We start from the raw sequence: 20,300 nt of genomic DNA on the forward strand, positions 1-20,300 counted from the left end.
TGTCTCTTGGGCCTCTTTGGAAAGGAAGGGGTTAAGGAGCTGACAAGGATGGGAAGAGCGGGCACACCTTCCTCCTCTTCTGGGCTGCTCTGAGGGCAGAGGCGTGGCTGCCTTCTTATTCACCCACTTCTCCTGGCAGGAGTGGTTTTATGTTAGGAAGGAGGGTCCTTTTTGTCTGACAGCCTTGCCATGGTAGGAATTTAACTTTTCCTCATTCTAGAAGGAATATCAGCTTTGCCGCACTTGTAATCAAGTTCTTAGAGATTATAGCTCTTCTCAGAGCTCAGAGAACCCCTGTAGTTGGAAAACAAAAGTTCCTACCTGAAAGTGAAGAGAGATCACAGAAAACATGGCGGAGACCTTGCTGCGCACCAGGCTCCATGGTCAACACTGGCTTGGATTTTCTCATTTCCTCTTCACACTAATCCTGTGAAGTGGGAGCAGCTAGAGTCCTCATGTCTAGAGATCTGGCGGCTCCAAGTGTTCTCACTGGTGGTGGTCTGAGCTGGTAAGGAGCAAAGCAGGGCTCCCAGCAGGCCTGGTGCCTCCTGAGCTCTGCCGTGCCGTCCACAGGCACATCATGAGTCTCGTGTACGGTCCCGCTCCTCTCAGTCCCTTGGAGGCAGAAGCCAAATCTCTCTTGACTTTGTAAACGGGCTTCAGCGGTGGGCGCTCAGTGAAAGTGTGCTGAACAGGCAACAGTAATTGGAGATTGAGACAGAGACCAGGCCCTGGGCGAGTGGATGCCCAGGGATGAAGTAGTGTGGAAACTTCTAAAGCTCTGGTTGCTCCATAGAATCCACTGTGTTTGAAGAGGAGCCCAGCATTTCAAGTGACTCAGAAGACAGGAGATCTGAGGGGTGCTCCTGGCACGGTGGCTTCTGTGCATGAAGGGGTGTGAGCTGGAGGGTGGCTCAGCTTTCACTGTGGTCAGTTCTCACCCACCAGACTTCCAGGCAGGCGCTGGCTCTGCCGTGGCTGCTGGGAGGCGCGTGGACTCCCTGTGCGACCTGGGCTGCAGTCCCGGTCTCTCATCCTCGGGGTGAGACTTGCAGCTCAGACAGCCGAACGACAGTCAGCCACCTTGTTTTCGGCTTCGCCTCGGTCACAGGCTCTGCTGGCCTCCTTTGTTGGGGAGGCATCCATCTACCTCTTCATACAAGCCCACCGCCCCTCTGCAGTGAAGTGTTAGGGGATTGCAGGGGTTCCTCAGGCGGAGGGTCACAGTTCATGATGGGGGTGCGTCCAGGCCCTCCACCTGTCAATGCTCACCAGCCTTCCCAGAGCTCTCCTACCCAGCACGCTCCACTGGCTTCTTGACTGCCGGCAGTTGAGAGGACAGTTGCTCAGGACGAGCGGGTGCAGAGAAGGCTCCTGGGTACGTGAGGAGGGCGGGTGAAAGAGCTAGTGCTCTGCCCCGTGGCACACCAGCTCAGGCCTGCCCTGTCTCTCCGCAGTGTCTCTGCAGTCAGTGCTCGGTACTTCCTCAGTTTACAAAACTTTGCCTCCCACACATGCAGTCGAGGAAACGATCCCTGTGTCACATCACAGAACCCTGGAGCCTAGGAAATGCAGCCATTTGACCTCACTCTGGCGTCTGAGTCGGGGGGCAGGCCTGACAGCCCAGGGTCCAGAATAAAGCCTGATCTCTTGCACTGAGTTGAGTGCCCACTTTGAAGGAGTGAGAGGAGGGGGTGCTGTGAAATAGCACCTGGCCCCACAACTGGCCTTAACCAGACATGGCGCTCCTGCCGTCCCAAGCACCTTTCCTGAGTCTTCACATCTTTCCCTTCTCCTAGTCTGTGAACGAAGAGCCAGAGACTTCTTCTTTGGGGAAAAATAAGAGCAGAGTAGTCTTCAAGAAGGGTTGAAGGGAAGCATGAGGAACAGCAGAGTGCTGGAGTGGGCACGAAAGCACTGGGCCCCAGGCCCAGCTCTGCACTGGCAGGCTGGCCTTGGGCAAGTCTCTTAACTTCTGTGCTTAAATTTCTCATGTAAAATGAACGTGCTACCTACCCTGTAGGTTTATGGTGTGGAGAACACAGGATATGCAGCAGACGGTAGTACCAGGGATGTCGAGGCTGTTGACCAGGGCTATACAGAAGGTGAACACGGAGTAGCACCGTCTCCCATGTGTCTGTGCCAGGTGCTGTGAGGGCACCGGGAGCTCTGCCCTTCCCTGGAGGAGTTTATGGCCTCCTGGAATGAGTGCTTTAAAAAGAGTTGCCTAATGGGAAAGATGCTAGCCTAGAGTAGTGGAATGAGTGTGAAGTAGATCTGGCAACCAGAGGAAAAGCCAGTACCAGAACCCAGAACACAGCAAGGAGGGCTCAGCAGGCTCCTGGACGGCAGGGGCTTGGCCAGAGGCAGGTGTGAGGAATGGCTGCCCCTGCTGTGCCCAGGCCCGGGGGAGCCTGGAGACAGTCTCCCAGAATCGGGGCTGGAAGGAATTAGAGAAACGTTGGGTTTGTACCCAACTTTTGGGCAAAATTTAGGATTAAACATCTCATTGTCTATCAGTGACAAAGGTTCTTCTAGAATCCATAGACCTAAGGGGCTCCCAGGGTTCCTGAGTCTCCTGATACTTTGTCCAGAACACTCCATACAAGGGGAGTGTGCACTTTTCTGAGGTTGAACACTGCCTGCTGTGAAGTAGGAGGTCCATCTGCCACTGTTGGACAGCGGGTCCTGCTCCCCCCACCCCCACCCTTGGTCCTGATGGTGGTTTTGCCGCTGCTCTCTGGGGCAGCCTGTCTGATTCACACGGAGGCCCCCCTCCGCTCCCAGGTGTGAGCCCCTATCCAGGTCCCACCTGCTGCAGGTGCAGTAATGGCTTTATGGCAGCCTGGGCTGGAGTAAGTCTCCTCCTCACCCTCTCCCAGCTGTTACCCAGCAGAGCACCTTGGGGAGGGTGGGGCAGCCCACTTCCGGGGAGGGGGAGGGAGAAGGAAGTGGATCTAGACCCGCCTCTTTCTCTCTCTGTCTCCCTCCCTTCCCGTTCCCCTCGGGCCCCTTTCCTCCCACCTGGCTCCTGGGCAGTGTCCGAGGACTGCGTGGGTTTCCTGGCCACCGGCCCCGGCCTGCAAGAAGCCGCGGGGCTCTGTCCCCGTCCCTCTCCTTGCCAAGCCCGGGCTGTCTCTGCTAGTGGTGGTTTCGGTTGCGACACAGTCCAGGTTCCCAGAGCCGCTCGGCCTGGCTGCCGCGCTCTTTTTCATTGAGGAGGTGGTGGAAGGTGTCGCCTGCTTCAGCTGAGTAAGGGTGGCTGACGGCCCCCGCCCTGGGCCTGGCTCTTCCCGGCCTCTGTACTTTGCCCTCGCTGCCTGACAGGTTCTGCTCTGGGCTCTGCTGAATGGAAGTCGCTGGTAGTCCTTGTCCCTTTCTCCAGCCGGGTATGTTTCCCCCTGTTTTTGTTGTGTTTTTTTGCTGTGGAATTGCCCCCTCCTCTTTCATCCCTCCCACCCCACACACAGGATCCTTGAGGAGTTGCTAAATGGAGCCAGGCACTAACTAGCGCAAGGCAGTGCCCTTCCTGGGAAGAGGCGCGGGCTAAGAACGAAGAGGGCGAATCCCGAGAAGAGTCGACCCTTAGGTGGAGTCAGCAGGCCTGGCCAGAGTGAAAGGAAAGGAACGAGACAGGCCGCGGCCCCGGGTGGGCGCACGAGTGCCACGGTGAGGGGAGACAGAGCCGGGATGGCCCCCGGGCAGTGCCCAAGGGACAGCTTTGCTCCGTTCCACAGGGCCCAGGCGCACTCTGCCTCTGGCCCAGGAGCGCCTGTCGCCCTTCCCAGCTTGGCCCCTTCCCGGCCCTGGGGAAGTCTCGGGACACTCGAGGCCAGCCCTGAGTTCAAGGCCCCAAAGCGTGAGGTTTTCTTGGGAGGAACTGTTGGTCAGAGCCTCCAGCATTAGGGAAGGGGCCCTGCCTACCTGAGTCAGCGCCGGGCCGCTCGGGGTGGAGGCTGTCTTCCGGGCGAACCTGGCAACACGCCTAGGCCTGGTTCTGAGATCCCAGGTTGAAGGGCCCACTGGATAGAAGACTTTGTTTTTCTTCATCTTCATGCTCTAAATTCTCCCCTCTCCTCTAATGAGGACCCCAAAGCTGCTTAGGCCCAACTTCTCAGTCAGGCCTGCTAAATAACTTGCGTGTTTTGCTGTTTGGTTCCAAATCCTACCCTTGTTCTTTCTGAAAGCTCCCTGAGGGCCATGGTGTCTACTTTCAGCGGACTTCCTGAGACCTTTGGGGCCTGCCCATTCTGTGGTGTTGGCCAGAGCTTGGAGGATGTCGTGTTCTGTGTCTGTGTGCAAGGAGGATGGAGGTGGGGGGCAGAGCGTGGTTCTGGCCAGATCCTGTTTAGTTGGCCCAGAAGGACAGCCAGTCATCAGCCTCCCACCTTGTTGGTGAGATCTGTGTCCAGGTTACATGCGCCTAGTCAGAGCCGTGGAAGGCTCTGTCTCCATGGTCGCACCTGCACCCCTGCCTCTGCTTCAGCCTTCAAAGAAGCCGCCTGGTGCAGGGCCCTGGTCCAAGGAACATTACCTACTGAGGACTTTCTCTTTTTCCTGTCCCTCATCCCTGCTGTGGGAACTGTGTCTCAACATGGAAGAGGCAGAAGGGTGAGAGAAGGACTGTGTCCTTGGCATCCTGAGAGTTGAGTGGTTTGGTCAGAAAGGGGAACGTATGACTTGTAGAGCGGGGAAATCAAAGAACATGCCCCAGCGTTTTCTGCTGCTTTGGGACCCAGACAGGCGGAACCTTCTCTTTGAGTGTCCTGGAGACCTCGCTTGGAACTAACCCTTTGCAGCTGCCCTGGCGAGTCCCTTCTTGTGAAGGCAAGGTGGCCAATGCCCAGCGGGGACCTCTCCCCAGCAGGGACATCTCCCCAGCGGGGGGACCCTACATTTCTTGGCCTCCATCTGAGCTGCAGCTGGATTGGGAGGACTTGACTTAGATGTGAAAGTCTTGTTGACCGTGAGACTTCTGGCTCTGCAGACAGGCTGTGTAGCATTTGAAGTGAAATGAAAATCGCTCAATCGTGTCTGACCCTCTGCGACCCCATGGACCGTAGCCTTCCAGGCTCCTCTGTCCATGGAATTCTCCAGGCCAGAATACTGGAGTGGGTCACCCAGCCATTCCTTTCTCCAGGGGATCTTCCCAACCCAGGAATTGAACCCACATATCTTCTCATTTCAGGCGGATTCTTTGCCGTCTGAGCCACCAGGATCCAAAAATAATGGTAATCATGGTTGTTCTTTATTAAGATTGGCTAAGGCATTTTACCTGTTCTTTGGAAGGAATGATGCTAAAGCTGAAACTCCAGTACTTTGGCCACCTCATGTGAATAGTTGACTCATTGGAAAAGACTCTGATGCTGGGAGGGATTGGGGGCAGGAGGAGAAGGGGACGACAGAGGATGAGATGGCTGGCTGGCATCACCGACTCGATGGACGTGCGTTTGAGTGAACTTTGGGAGCTGGTGATGGACAGGGAGGCCTGGCATGCTGCAGTTCATGGGGTCGCAAAGAGTCGGACACGACTGAGCAACTGAACTGAACTAAAGGCATTTTATATGTTTTCTGTCACCTAATGAATGTGAAATAGGACTGTTTTATCACCACTTTACAGATAAGAAACTAATGCTAGTAAGTGGGGGGAACCTGACCTAGAACCTCAGTCTGTTGGACAGAGCTCCTCGGCACCCACTAGACCATCTGCTGGCACCCACACGTGGGATCATCCCATGTCGGTCATCTTTTAGGATTTCTTCCTGCTTTGTAGTAATGTCATCTCCCTCTTAAGGACGTTGTTGGTGATAGTAAAATTAACATGTGTTGAGTAAGAGGCAGATTTGGGACCTGAACCCTGGCAGTCTGTCTCTCCACCTGTACTCTTAATCACGCCTCTCTGTTCCAGTATGGAGGACATTTGTTGCTGTTCCTTGAAGATAGTGTGCAGCTGAGCCTGGGAGTGAGGAGTGGGGAGAGGGTGCTGGCCAGCTGTGCCACACAGAGCAGCCCCAGGGCTGAGAAACATGGAGACAGAGGGGCCGAGCTCAGGATGGGCAGTCAGATGCCCAGATTTAGCTTCTGGGAGCGAAGGACCCAGACCCTCAGGTCAACACTAAATTCTCATTCCAAACTCTTAGGACTTGGTGACTGCCGGACTCCTGCTGCCTTTGGTTCATATCCTCAGAAAATAGGGGCGTGACCAGGAACTTAGGAGGTGAATTAGAGGTTGCCAAGGAAACTTTTCCACCCATCTTCCTCTCTTGGAAGTGGGGGCAGAGGGAAGTTTTTCCTTGTTCGTGGCCCCTTAGGGCTGAAAAGCAGCTGTTTGGGGAAGCATATGCTCCTTGCCAAGGAACCCTGGACAGTTCCTTGGGTGGTAACAAGTCATTTCTTTGTGGTTTTTGAGGGTTTCACCGAGAGCCAGAAAGGACTGTGAAAGAAAGAACTTTGAGGCACACTTCTTTGGTCCCACTGCTTGCTTCCAGATTGTATCCTTGAAGTTTCCAGGACAACTCTGGATGGCTCTGGGACAGGGCTCTGGCTGCCCTTGACCCGCATGACGCTGGAGCAGTGGCATCGGGTGCTCTGAAGAGGCAGATCAGGGCTCTTGACCAGTGTTAGACCAGACTCTTAACAGTTTGATTGAGATGTAACTCACATCCCATACAGTTCACCCTTTAAAGTGTACGCTTAAGGGGCTTTTAGTAAATTCATGGAGCTGTGTATCCATCACCACAGTCACAGAATTCTAATGAAAAATTCATTAGAATTTTTTCATTACCGCAGAAAGAAACCTCAGCCCTTAGCTGTCATCCCTAAGGCCCCCTCCCCTTCGGGGAGTCCCCTCAGCCCTAGACTCATCTCTTTTTTTGTCTTTCTGGATTTGCCCACTCCAGAGTAGGCATTTCATATAAAGGGAATTGTACAGCCTGCAGTCCTTCATGGCTAGTCTTGTTCACTTAGCATAACATTTTCAAGGTTCATCTATGTTGTAGCATATGTTGGTACTCCTTTTTCTTTGTTTAATTGCCCATGAATATTCCACTGTGTGGATATTTCACAGTTTGTATGTCCATTTGTCAGTTGATGGGCATTTGCGTTGTTTCCACTGTTTGGCGATTGTGAGTGTGGGATATTATGAACGTCCATGGGTGTACAAGTTGTTCTTGGGTGTGTAGCTAGGAGTGGATCACTTGGAACTCTACATTTAGCCTTCTGAGGGCCATACAGGTCTTCATACAGATGGATGTTTTCATCTGGACCATGCCTTTTTTTGTGTTATGTTTATGTGTCTGTTGGTGCCAATTGTTGTCATTTCTGCTTCCTCACACCCTTACTTGAGCTAGGGGATATCTAAGGAGGGCCTTGCTCAGACCATCATTCCATGTTTTCACTGCACAAGTGTTTATTGAGCATCTACCATAATCCAGGCTACCTAGGTGCTGGGTTGTATCAGTGAATAAATGATACGTGCCCACCCTCATGAGCTTCCATTCTTATGAGATAGACAACGAATCAACATAAAGTCATACTCGGTAAAGATAAATGTAAAGCACTGGGTGCCGAGTGCTTTGCAGTAATTCTGACGACGTTGCCCCTGCGAGTCTTCAGTTTTCGCCCGATTAAAGTGTGAGCAGGCCACAGGGAGGGCAGTAGGCAGCGCTCCCCTACACGAGGAGGAGGAACTGTTGGGCTGTTCACGGGGACGTATTGCCAGAGAGTGGAGCCAGGGATGGGACGGCTCCTAGTAGGATGTTGACACTGGACCCCGGCTGTGCTCTTCTGGAGTGAAGTGGGGCTCGCTTTCCCTCTCCTCTTACTCCCCTGCCTTATGACTTGCTCTCTGCATGCCTCCCAGCCTCCTGGCGTCTGCCCCCCTACCCCAGCCTCTTACGATTTATTGCAGAGAGCTAAGGGCCAGGGCGTGGGGAGCTGAAGGGTGGCACACTTCAAGGTGTGCGTGTTTCTACCCGGCAGCCCCCCTTGGGACACCTCGACAAGCCCAGCAGTAAGTCCAACATGCTGCGGGGCCGCAACTCAGCCACCTCTGCTGACGAGCAGCCCCATATCGGCAACTACCGGCTCCTCAAGACCATCGGCAAGGGTAACTTCGCCAAGGTGAAGCTGGCTCGGCATATCCTGACTGGGAAAGAGGTGAGCGCTGGACCTGGGGACATGGCAGCATCTCCCGCTGTTGATACCCCAGCAGTAGTGGTAGGGCTACTCCCCAAGACAGCCTTCTGTTTATCAGGCAGAAATGAGATCTGAAAAGAGAGGGATACTCAGAGGGATAGGGCCAGAAGAAGGCGGAAATATGAAGGAAGAAGCAGATTTGAATCCTGATCTTAGCCTGGTCAAAGAGATAATCTCGGGCTTTTTTGTCTCTTGTGCAGGTAGCTGTAAAGATCATTGACAAGACGCAGCTGAATTCCTCCAGCCTCCAGAAAGTAAGCTCACAGTACATGCTGTCTCTTTCTAAACCTCTGTCAGGAGTCACTCATCTGCTGATCCCATTTGGACCTCCTCCTGAACCCCTAGGCTTCCCAGGTGGCACAGTGTAGGAAGTACGGATTCAATCCCTGGGTCGGGAAGATCCCCTGGAAGAGAAAATGGCAACCCACTCCAGTATTCTTGCCTGGGAAATTCCATGACAGAGGAGCCTGGCAGGCTATGGTCTGTGGGATCCCAAAGAGTCAGACATTATTGAGCACACACACAGACACTGGAACCCCTAGTTCAGATTCTCTGGTTATTTTGTTGTCCCCACTATCCCTCTCCATGGCTCTGCTATCTTCAGGGTTTTGTTGGATCCTGTGTGCCGACTTCTCCTGCTTGGGCTTCCTGGCCTCAGGCACTGGCTCGTTAGAAGTCTTTCTGCCCTTTCCCAGCCCCTTGGCCTACCTGTCTGACCTACTTCCTGCATCTTGTTATTTTCTGGCTTGTGACCAGCCCGTATGCAAAAACGCATGTATACAGCTATTACTCGAAACACAAGCAATTGCTTTAACATCTGGAATGATCCAGGGGAGTGGGTCTCGAAGTACAGGGATAAGAGGAGGCAGAGAACCTGCCCCTGGATTCTGGGCCAGCTCCATTTCAGAGAATGGGAATGGAGGGCTGGGGTTTTTAGAAACTGAACTCCAGTGTCAAAAGCCTCTGATAGTACGTGCAGATTAAGGACAGGTACTCCCAGTTTTCCTTCTCACTTTTAGGCTCCTCCTGACTAACAGTTGCAAAGTCGTTTGCATGTAGTCTTTGCAAGGTGAGGCTTTTGCTTCCCTTGACTTACAGTGGAAACTGAGGTCTTACTAGCTGGTCAAGGAACCCTCCAGGTGGCACCACATACGTAGGAGTGAGGAAAGAAGGCTTTCATTTGCAGAGGAGGGACAGCTTACCAGTGACTGGCTGGTGTAGAGCTGGAAACAGCCCTCTCCCCACCACCATGGGCTCAGGCAGTTTAGGGGAAGGAAGAAATCTCCCAACGGGCTCCCAGAAAGCGGCCCCATTTCAGGTCAGTCAGATTTGCTCATTCTCCAGATGACCCTGGCTCAGATTTTCTGACCCTGATTAACCCAGATCTTTTGATCTCATGGCAGATTGAGCTTTCCTTTTCATGAGCACATTGTGTTACTTGGGTTAGGAGAGGGTATAACCTCATGCTAACAGAGCCAACCACAGCGAGATTGGGAAGCTTGGGGCTCGGGGTTGGGAGTTGTTACTGAGACACTCACAGAATTAGAGTGGGTTGAGGTGCCATGACACGCTGACGGCCAAAACCAAGGTGTTTCCTATTTTTTTTGTTACCCCTGGGATCCGCTCAAGGTTCTTTGAGTCAGAGGAAATGTGGCTCTCATCACCAGGGCTTCCCTGCTGGGAGCTTTCCGGAAGGAAGGGAAAGAGGGCTACTCTTGACACGTTGGCTCGGACCCCACAGAGCAGAAGCCAACTTGGTGTGGGCCATTCAGTCTTTGGAGCGTGTCAGGCTGCCAGCGTCAGATCAGCCGTCCGATTTTCCACCTGTCTCTCTCCCTGCCTCTTCCTGACTGGCTGGAGGACACCAGCTCCAGACAGATGTCCCTTTTAACACACTCCGTGGCCAAGGCCAGGCTGACTCTGGCCAGATCACTCTGTTCAAGTTTGATCCCGGCAGCAACCCCTAAACGACACACCTTGAAGAAGCTGGCCTCTTCAGGGCTCTAACCCAGCTCAGCCAAGTCCACGCTCCCCTAGGAGGGCACTCTTCGCAGGCCCAGCGAGTGCCCTCAGGGGAGGAACCCTGGCAGCTGGCTTCAGGCCCCATTTCAGTGTTGCTACCCACTCCTGCCCCTGAGGTGGTGTCCAGGACTTCCTGCCTCTTCATCCACTTTATCTCCTGGGCCAGGGAAGAAAGCAAGGAAAAACCTGGGCTCTAACAGGAAAAGGGAGTGAAGGTCAGAATCAGGTTTTCAAGAGTTGGAAAACCTGTCTCCCATTTCCTTTCTAGCTCAGGAAAGCTCTGGGACTTCATTAAAGGGGGAAAAAAGATAGGTTCACTTTTTCCCTATAAAATAAATTAGGTCTCCATACCACCCCTCAAAAAACAAAAACACAAAACAGCTGGTTCTGCTCCTTGTGCAAGTGGGAAGGCCTAGAAGTTACCAAAACCCCACCCCCGATTTTCTGGCCCCCGCAGAGGGGATGGGGTTCATTTCTGTCATTTTTCTTCATGGAAATGTATGGTTTGGAGTCCCTGATTTTGTTTCACAAAGAGAGCGTGAGTGTGTGTAGGTGGATTTGATTAAAATTGGCATCAGCTATATATAGGAGTGGCTTCTTCTGTCACCACCCGGAGGCCCAAGAGAGAAAGATGCACCCACGAGTGCCGAGCCCTCTGGCTTCCGTAAGTCAGAAGACAGTGGGGTCCCCCTTCAGAGCTCCCTGCCCCTTCACACAGACCACACTGAGTCTGCTTTGTCTGTGGACCGTAGGAGCAGCTCAGGTTCTAAATATTCATGTCCATGGGCTCACGCTCCCTCCTTCGGAGGCATCCAGCCAAAACCGTCTGCTGTTGGGGGGCTGGATCTGAGTAGACAGTGCCTGAGGGCGCAGCTGGCTGGTCCAGATGCTGCCCCTGAGGATGCAGGTCGGGAGAGCCCCGCTGGCCTCGAGCTGACCCTTCTTGCTCTCCTCTCCACTCGGGTCCTCAGCCCCTGGGGACGGGTGTGGAAGAGCTGGACTGCCAAACTGTTTCTTCACCCTGCCTCTTTGCTCTTTCGCAAAAAGCATCCTAGCAATGGATCTGTTTGGAGGGGACCTGAGGGGAGCAAGCTGAGCAGGCATGACCCCTGCTGCTCTTTTATTTTCCAGCTGTTCCGTGAAGTAAGAATAATGAAGGTTCTGAACCATCCCAACATAGGTGAGGACCGTTGTTGTTCCTCTCCCTCCCCCACCTCGCGTCTCCAGTTCCCACATGTAGTCCTCCTCCCAGAGGCGCGGTACCGGCTGGAGTCCGGAGTCTTCCAGGACGCCTCTGGGGCGGCCCAGCTCAGTCCGGCTCTGCCCCTGGCACTCAGGGCTATCCTTAGAGGTGTGGCTGCCATGAGGGGAGCTTGTCCTCGGGAGAGCAGGAATGGGAGGGGAGGAAACGTTTATTCTGAGGATGCCCCTGTGCATGTCGGGGCTTGACCTGTGATCCCCTGCTACTGCTCCGACTCAGAGCTTGGCCCTTGCTCTTGCAGTTAAGTTATTTGAAGTGATCGAGACTGAGAAAACGCTCTACCTGGTCATGGAGTACGCCAGTGGAGGTAGGTATGGAATTGCCTCTCGCTCCTGTGTCCCTGCCTTCCCCAGCTCCAGCCAGCTCTGATGTAGACCCCACTCCTGTCACTTGCAGGAGAGGTGTTTGATTACCTAGTGGCTCATGGCAGGATGAAAGAAAAAGAGGCTCGAGCCAAATTCCGCCAGGTGGGTGTGACTCCCTCCCTGGGCTATGGGCCCAACCTCTGCTCTGGGGGGTTGGCATACAGGGAGTCGCTGCCTGCCTTTCAGCAGCCTCGGAACGTGGCAGGTTGGAAGCCGGTCACAGGGTCGCAGCTCCCCCAGCCCGTGCGGCCGCCTCCGGGCTGACCCCTCTTCCTTCCTTTCAGATAGTGTCTGCTGTGCAGTACTGTCACCAGAAGTTTATTGTTCATAGAGACCTAAAGGTAAGGCACGCGCTCGTCTCCCGCGTCCGAGTCAGGGCTGGGCCGTTCACCTCTGTGAACGGTGACAGAACCATGACACCCTGATGTTCAGGGAAGCTCTAGCCTGTAATTTTTTTGGAGATGATGAGGAAGCCCCTAGGGCTGCTTCTGACACAGGCCTGTGTGACTGGACTTAGGTTCCCATTCCCGCCAGCGAGCAGAGAGCCTCTGCCATTCCACCTCTTCAGGTGCTGCCAGGTCTGGCAGCCAGCCGAGGAGACAGGGTTGACTGTCCCACAGCTGATTCACAGCTGCTTTGCAGATGTGAGCGCTCCCAGCTCTGTCCCTCAGATGTTAGTGTGTGAGACTGCCTCTGGGTCTTCCGGGCCCCTGAGTCCTCGCAGGTGACCACGATTAACCCAGGCCTGACAGGGATGCTTTCCACAGCTCACAACCCTCAGCCTTCAGATCCCAGCCCTCATACAGCTGCCTGTGTGGGGAGCGGCCTTTGCCACCCTCCTCCAACCCAGCCCAGCGTCTTCACACAGATTGGAGGCCGCCCTGGAGTTGGTGGAAACAGTACTAAGATTGAAGATGACTTCCTGCTTTTTCTCTTCCGTTCCCCTCAGCTCCTTCCTGTCCGGTGCCTTGGTGTGGTCCACTTGGTTCCCTCACATTTTCCTTCTTACCTCCCAGGCAGAAAACCTGCTCTTGGATGCTGATATGAACATCAAGATTGCAGACTTTGGCTTCAGCAATGAATTCACCTTTGGGAACAAGCTGGATACCTTCTGTGGCAGTCCTCCTTATGCTGCCCCAGAGCTCTTCCAGGGCAAAAAGTACGACGGACCCGAGGTGGATGTGTGGAGCCTGGGAGTTATCCTGTACACACTGGTCAGCGGATCCCTGCCTTTTGATGGACAGAACCTCAAGGTGGAGTGAAGTGCAGGCTTAGATCATTTGAATTCTCATTTCTTCTCTTGGCCTCTGGTCTTGTCCCCAACCTCTCACCTTCACTGCTTTTCTACATTTTTCCTGAGCCAGAGCTTCAAAGAGCTTACAAGAGGTAGCAGCTATTAAAAGGCATTGTGTACCCAGCATCATCATCTCAGTTCTTCTCTTGAGAGCTGGGATAAATTGTACGTTTGTTCACCTTTCCAAGGCACTCAGGATTGCAAGCCACGAGCTCCTCAAGCCCGAGGGCGTGGGGTATCTACGCCTCTTTAGTGAGGGGCCTTGTCCCAGGCCCTCTGCCTCCTATCATATTTCGTTTCTATCTGCCTGGACAGTCAAACTGTCAGGAGCCTGGATGTTAGGTTTCTTAAACCCTTGGCCTTGGCTGATTTAAATTTCCCTCCTATAGGAGCTACGGGAGCGGGTACTGAGGGGGAAATACCGTATTCCATTCTACATGTCCACAGACTGTGAAAACCTGCTCAAGAAATTTCTCATTCTCAATCCCAGCAAGAGAGGCACTTTAGAGGTGAGCAGCCTGAGACTTTCTGCCCAGGTCCTGGGTCCCAAGGAAACCTCCAGGCTGAGTTCTCCCTCTCTGCCCTCTCCTTCCCTTTGTTCCCCAGCAAATCATGAAAGATCGGTGGATGAATGTGGGTCATGAAGATGATGAATTAAAGCCTTATGTGGAGCCACTCCCTGACTACAAGGACCCCCGGCGGACAGGTGAGGCTGTGCTGGGCACTGAGGTTGAGCCTGCCTGGGACTCAGGACCCGCCTTAATTGTGTGCCCTCCTGTGCAGAGTTGATGGTGTCCATGGGTTACACGCGGGAAGAGATCCAGGACTCACTGGTGAGCCAGAGGTACAACGAGGTGATGGCCACCTATCTGCTCCTGGGCTACAAGAGCTCCGAGGTGCGTGCCCCCGCTCCGTCCCCATGTGTGCCGTCCTCTGTCAGCAGCAGCCCCTTGCTTCTAGCAGCTGTTGAGGGCAGACCTCATCTCCAAGTAGCTGTGTAGCTGTGCTCTCTACTGACTGATTTTAAGCCCCACCTATGGGGGTCGCTAAGGCCCCTCTGGCCTTTGCTTTCTCTGATCGCCATCAGTGGTTCAATAGGAAAGCTGATGGGGTCGGGCCTGGGTCTGGGTTACCACACGGTGAGTTTATCTGGTTCATTCTGTGTTGGTTAGACAGGGTCTCGGTCCATCTGGGTCAGTTCTTTGTTGCCCCTAGGCGTGTTTCCATATGTTTTGTGTCTCTGTGTCGGGAATTCTCGGGATTCCTGGGTGCTTTGTCTCTCACAGGAGCCGTGAGTCTGTTGCTTCTGCTCAGTGCTCATGTCTGGGAGTGTGTATCTGGGGGCCTGCGCATCCATCCCTCGCGTCTGTCCATCTGGAGGCCTCGTAACTTGCTCTGCTTGTCTGGGTCACCGTGTCTGCACCTGAACCCATGGGTCTCTGGGGGTCGGGTCCTGCTTACCATCTGTGTGCCGCTTGCACGCACGTGTGGCCTCCCTGTCCCCCTGGTGGTGTCAGACTCCTTTCCTTGGTTCTTAGCCTGCTCAGGAGGTATTGGGGGATGTCTCTGAGTCTGAATGCTCATTCTTGCGCACACGCGCATGTGTGTCCGTGTCCCTCTCTGAGGGCAGGGGTCTTTGTGGGGAGGTTGGTGTGTCTTTGGCTGTTTGTCAGGGTCTGCGTTGCTACTTGTTTTTCTCTGTGTTTATCTAAATGCACTTTGGTCTTGCAGCGGGTGTGTCTCACCGGAGCCCAGGTGGATTTGTGTCAGGCAGGAATGTGGCATGGAGGTGGGATCTTCCACAAGCAGCTCTTCACCCCTCCCTCTTGTGTTCTCGCAGCTGGAGGGCGACACCATCACCTTGAAGCCCCGGCCTTCAGCTGATCTGGCCAATAGCAGTGCCCCCTCCCCCTCCCACAAGGTACAGCGCAGCGTCTCCGCCAACCCCAAGCAGCGGCGCTTCAGTGACCAGGGTGAGTGCTTCCGAGAGTGGCAGGTGTGGGGCTCACCCCTCTCCCGATGGGTTCTGGGGGCTTCGGGTGGCACAGCCAAGTTTCAGTCCCTGTTCAGCCCGTATTAGCATGTCCTTGTACAGGTCACTGCAGTACACTTCCCTCCAACCCTGTGAAATGGGGTTGCTGGCAACACAGGAGGAAGCATGAAGCACATGGTGGGTGTTCGGTGTGCCTCCCTCACCCTTACCCGTTCCCACTGTCCCTCTGGCCCAGCAGCTGGCCCTGCCATCCCCACTTCCAATTCCTACTCTAAGAAGACTCAGAGCAGCAACGCAGAAAACAAGCGGCCTGAGGAGGACCGGGAGTCAGGACGGAAGGCCAGCAGCACAGCCAAAGTGCCTGCCAGCCCCCTGCCTGGCCTGGAGAGGAAGAAGACCACCCCGACGCCCTCCACGGTAAGCCATGCCCCCGCCCCCTCCTGGCCAGCCCCGCCCTCCTTCCCAGGCCCCCACCCCGCCTTCTTGCTATGGGGCCTGCCCTCTCTAGGCAGCTCCTTCCTTAACCAGACCCGGCTTTCTTTGGCTGCCTACCTGACCTTCCCTCCTGGGCCACTTGTGCTTACTGTAGAAAACCCTGCCCCCGAGAGTCAAAGCAACATCCTTTCTCCTCCCCAGCTCCCCCCTCCATTGCTTATGGTAGAAAGGGAAGAAGGAAGCTGGATTTGTGACCACTTTGGGTTTCTGTGATACAGCTCTTCCCCTTCTTCCCCACAGAACAGCGTCCTCTCCACCAGCACAAACCGAAGCAGGAATTCCCCACTCCTGGAGAGGGCCAGCCTTGGCCAGGCCTCCATCCAGAATGGCAAAGACAGGTGAGCAGGCCTGGGCCCTGCCTGCCACGCCCCGGAGCCGCTCCCTCAGTGGTGACGTCTGTCAGCAGCACTCCTCCCGTCCTGTACCCTGGAGTCCCGTCCTGGCTCTGTCCAGTCCAGCCGTCCATACGCCAGCACCTCCCTGCTCTCCCCTCCATCTCCTCCTCCCTGTGCTCCTGTGACTGCTTTTTGCGGGGTACCCAGTGTGACTCCATGACCATCTCAGCCACTTTCTTGCTTCTTGACCGCAGCCAGGGCATGGCAACTGTGCTGTTGTGGGCATCAGTGCCCCAGGGACCCCAGCTCAGGGCAGAACCCAGAGATGCCCACCTGAAGGGTGTACACACTGAGGGTGACTCCAGCTGTGCCTGTGAGAGCAGAACCCCCTGATCTTGACCGTCAGTGTTGAGCTCCTGGCTCCTTGTCTTCTGAGCTTAATGAAATCTCCCCTTAGCAGCGCCCTGCTCTTTCTGGCAACAGCACGTCCTTGTTCTTAGAATTCCTAGGAGACCAGTGCAGCCCGGGGGCAGTGGCCTCCTGTCGGCTTTCCCGCACTCTGGGTTTCCCTCCCCAGGCTCTGGCCCACTCGCCTTCCTCGCCCTGCCCTCCGCTTTCGCAGCCTTGCCTCCCTGGGCTCTGACTTGTGCCCCATTGCTGCTTCTGGGCCTGACGTGCATCCTGCCAGGGCTCCCCTCTGGCCCTTCCCACCCCGCCCTTGCTTCCTAACCAAGCCTCCTGCCCCCGCCAGCCCCTAACCCAGGCCTCTCCGCTGCTTTTGTCTCCTAGCCTAACCATGCCAGGGTCCCGGGCCTCCACGGCTTCTGCTTCCGCCGCGGTCTCTGCGGCCCGGCCCCGCCAGCACCAGAAATCCATGTCGGCCTCCGTGCACCCCAACAAGGCCACTGGGCTGCCCCCCACGGACAGTAACTGTGAGGTGCCGCGGCCCAGGCAAGTGTGCTGGGGCAGCTGACGCACCGCTGCCCTCAGCCTGCCCCCCTCCGTCCCCCACAATTTCTTCCCACCTGGGGGTCCTGCCTTGTTCTTGTCATCTTAGCCACAAGAGGTGGCTGTCTGCTGCAGCCGGGAGGTAGAGGGAAGCAAAGTAGCTTACGGCCCTCTTCTCCTCCAGTTCTCCCTCTCAGAACAGACATGCACGAAGCCGCCCCGAGGCTCCAGAAGGAAGCCTTTTTGTTCTGAGCCTTCCTGGACTTCCCTAGGACCCGGGGACAGTCAGCATCACAGGGACTCAGTCCTTGAGGGTTGGTCAGCATTGTCCCGTGGAGGTTCCAGTCTGCCGAGCTCCCAGGGAGCTGCTCCTCTCCAGCCTGTACTGCTCTCCACACACGAATCCTTCCCTGCCTCCCTCCCTCCCCGAAACCATCTCCTGCCCCCTCCCCCTTACTGGCGTCCTCAGTGGTCACATCCCTTCCTTCTGTGTCCTCTGTGGTGGCTGCCTCCCTCTGCCCTAGCTTCCCCTTCCCTTTTCCCACCCCAGGGCGCTCCAGCCGCTGGCAGGGCCGCCTTCTTGGGCCCTGATGCATTTCCCCCACCCCCACCTCTTTTCCCACAGCACAGCCCCACAGCGTGTCCCTGTCGCCTCCCCCTCCGCCCACAACATCAGCAGCAGTGGTGGAGCCCCAGACCGAACTAATTTCCCCCGGGGTGTGTCCAGTCGAAGCACCTTCCACGCTGGACAGCTCCGGCAGGTGCGGGACCAGCAGAATTTGCCCTACGGTGTCACCCCAGCCTCTCCCTCTGGCAACAGCCAGGGCCGGCGGGGGGCCTCGGGGAGCATCTTCAGCAAATTCACCTCCAAGTTTGTGCGCAGGTGAGTAGGGGGCCTAGGGCAGCAGAGAGGGTGAGGCCAGGCCCTGCACCTGCCTGGGGGAGGGGATGAGAACAGCTGGGGTTAGAGCTGGGAGTAGGTCCCTAGGGGGTTAGAAGCAGCCTCAGGAAGCCTGAGAAAGTGAGTCTTGTTGGCACCTGAGGCACTCAGACCTGTCCATCCCTCTCAGGCCTTCCCAGCTCCTCATACACACCCCTTGTTCTCTGGCCCAAGCAGATGGCCGATGCCGCCTCCTCTCTAGGAGAGTGTGAACTCAGATGCTAAAATAAAAGCCCCCCTCTTCTCTCCTGTGTTCCCATGGAAACTTATATTTGGTGACGCAGCTGCAAAGTCATGAGGCCTGAGCCAGGCTGGGCCAGCAAGGAGAGTTTCTCCTGGTCTCTTGTCTCGCCCCGTTTGACCTCCTTGCTCCCCACCCAGTTGGTTTTGTCTGTCGCAGCCATCTTTGTCTGCTGGGCGGGATGGGGTGGGGTGGGGGTGGGGTGGTGTGCCAGGATGAAGGCCGGGGGCCCAGGGCGGCGCTTTGCCGTGTGGGAACGGGTGGAGATCCTCTTCATGAGGTTTCTCACTCCAGGCCCCTGACGACCCATAGGAACAGCGTTCATCCTTGTGCATCCGGTTGTCCGGCCTCGTGGGCTGCTCCCTGCTTCCATCTCCCTGCTTCCTCAGCCATCTTAGCAGAGCTCAGGATACAGCAAGCAGGAGGCTTGGAGAGAGTGGGTTTGCCTGCCCTTCCTCCTGTACTTGGCTCCACTCAGCTAGCGTAGCCAGGCTGGGCCCCTTTCCACCTCGGCATGCAGCTGTGGGGCTGCAGGGTGGGGCATGAGCAGATGGGGGTGTCTGGGACTCTAGTCTCGCTGAGCGGCTCTTCCGAAAATGGGGGTGACCCTTGAACCTGTAAAGCCCACTCCCCACCTGCTTATCCACATACCGTCTTGTTGGTTTTTTTTTTTTTTTTATTTCTTTTTTTATTTTGTCTTTTTGTTTGTTTTTTTAGAAATCTGTCTTTCAGGTTTGCCAGAAGGTAGGCGTTGAGCCCGCTGTGTGTGTGTCTGTGTCCTGCCTCCATCACTAACGCCCCTCTTTGGCTCTTGCGCCCTCCTCCATCTGCTAACCATGTCCGTGTGGCACTCTCTCTGCCATCTTAAAGGGAAGACGACAGCCTCTGACAGGGTGGCCCATGAGGCCATGTTTGCTCACTGAGGGCAAATGGCTCTGAAAACGATGGGCCCGTCCCCCAGCAAGGGGGACCTTCTCAGGAAATTCTCCCTTTAAGATTGTCTCCTCCCCCCGGCCCCCTACCCCGGGTGTTGATCACAAGCGTGATGGGCTCCTCTTCGGCCGTTTCCCGTGTCTGTGCATGCGCTCTGAAGAAGCTCCACCCGGGTCAGAGGTGTGTCTGGGATGGTGTCTCACTTTGGGTCTCCTGGGCCTCCTCTTCCCTGGTGCCCTGAACTGCAGGTCCTCTGGGATGGCAGGACTTCAGGGGCCCTGCAGGGACACCGGGGTGTCCAGGCTTCTGCCTGACGCCTCAGGCCCGAGGAGCCTTTGCCTCTCGAGCAGGGCACAGCACCCCCTTCTGGCAGCTCCGTGGAATAAGCCCAGCGCTCCCCAACCCCAGCAGGCCTCGGGCCTCCAGCCTTTGCTGGGCGACTGGAGCCGGAACATTCTCTCTGGGCTGTGTTCTCCAGTTTTGGCCTGTGGCTTCCCACAAGCCAGGAGCTGGGACATCCTACCCCTGCGCCCTGGCAGCAGAGGGAGATCCCCCCGCACTCAGGCACCTGCCTTCCTGGGCCAACTCCTGGCTCTGTTGCCCCCAGTCCTGCCTTCATCCTGTCTGGAGGCCTGGGTGGGCTGCATACCAAGCTGAGGAGCAGGTTGGAGCCCTGGTTTCCCAAGGCCGGCAGCCCAGGCCCTGCCCTGGGGCAGGGACACCTGATAGGCACCCGGTGCCCCGCTGACAAACAGCCGAGACAGGGTCTCCAGGCTTTCCCCCTTCCGCCCGCCGCTCCCCACCCAGCTCTTCAGTGCATGGCTGGCTGTTGACTCATGGGGCCCCAGTGGGGGCCTCCACCCACGGGGCAGGAGCCAGGTGGGGCCCGAGAGCGCAGCCAGGCTCCTTCCCCTGCTCAGCGCAGGCGCCTGCTCGCAGCGCGCTGGTTGCGTTCGTGTGTCTCGTCTCTTTGTGTTCCTTTTACATGTGCTGCTGCTGCTTGCTCTCTCCTCCGTCCTTGCTCTCCTCTGCACTCCCAGTTCCCCGGCTCCAGGCACTCACCTTCCAGCCAGGAGCTGGAGAAGCCGCTCAGCGGGGCCAGACCTCTTCCCCACCCACCCTCCCAAGGTGTCTGCTTGCCCTGCCCTGCCCTCCGTCTCCCTTCTGTATCAGCAGTTGGCCTGGCAGGCAGGGGAGTTAGAAAAAGGGAGGCAGGCCTGTCTCCAGCAGGCCTCAGGGCCCTTCTACCCCCCATCCAGCCCCAGGCACTGAGCCCC

The 20,300-nt window shown here is 56.0% G+C and overlaps 1 protein-coding gene and 1 non-coding gene across 21 annotated transcripts in view; both read left to right on the plus strand.

Moving 5' to 3' along the window:
- MARK2 (microtubule affinity regulating kinase 2) overlaps positions 1-20,300 on the plus strand; it is a 55,673-nt gene that overhangs the window by 32,106 nt on the left and 3,267 nt on the right. For 7 of the 20 annotated variants that reach the window (XM_059882975.1, XM_010821100.4, XM_010821095.4 and 4 more), the window contains 16 exons: positions 7,981-8,157; positions 8,397-8,450; positions 11,350-11,398; positions 11,721-11,786; positions 11,876-11,946; positions 12,129-12,185; positions 12,861-13,097; positions 13,528-13,647; positions 13,745-13,844; positions 13,922-14,034; positions 14,979-15,111; positions 15,367-15,548; positions 15,867-15,964; positions 16,751-16,912; positions 17,535-17,792; positions 18,808-18,834. In XM_059882975.1, the coding sequence (XP_059738958.1) occupies positions 8,023-8,157; positions 8,397-8,450; positions 11,350-11,398; positions 11,721-11,786; positions 11,876-11,946; positions 12,129-12,185; positions 12,861-13,097; positions 13,528-13,647; positions 13,745-13,844; positions 13,922-14,034; positions 14,979-15,111; positions 15,367-15,548; positions 15,867-15,964; positions 16,751-16,912; positions 17,535-17,792; positions 18,808-18,834 (1,862 nt within the window). In that variant the 5' untranslated portion in view covers positions 7,981-8,022. 20 annotated transcript variants of the gene reach the window in all.
- Positions 15,788-15,860, plus strand: MIR2406 (microRNA mir-2406). The gene has a single exon (NR_031305.1). It is a non-coding gene; the product is annotated as a microRNA mir-2406 (primary transcript).

The sequence above is a fragment of the Bos taurus genome, chromosome 29, assembly GCF_002263795.3.
Source record: "Bos taurus isolate L1 Dominette 01449 registration number 42190680 breed Hereford chromosome 29, ARS-UCD2.0, whole genome shotgun sequence".
NCBI lineage: Eukaryota > Metazoa > Chordata > Mammalia > Artiodactyla > Bovidae > Bos > Bos taurus.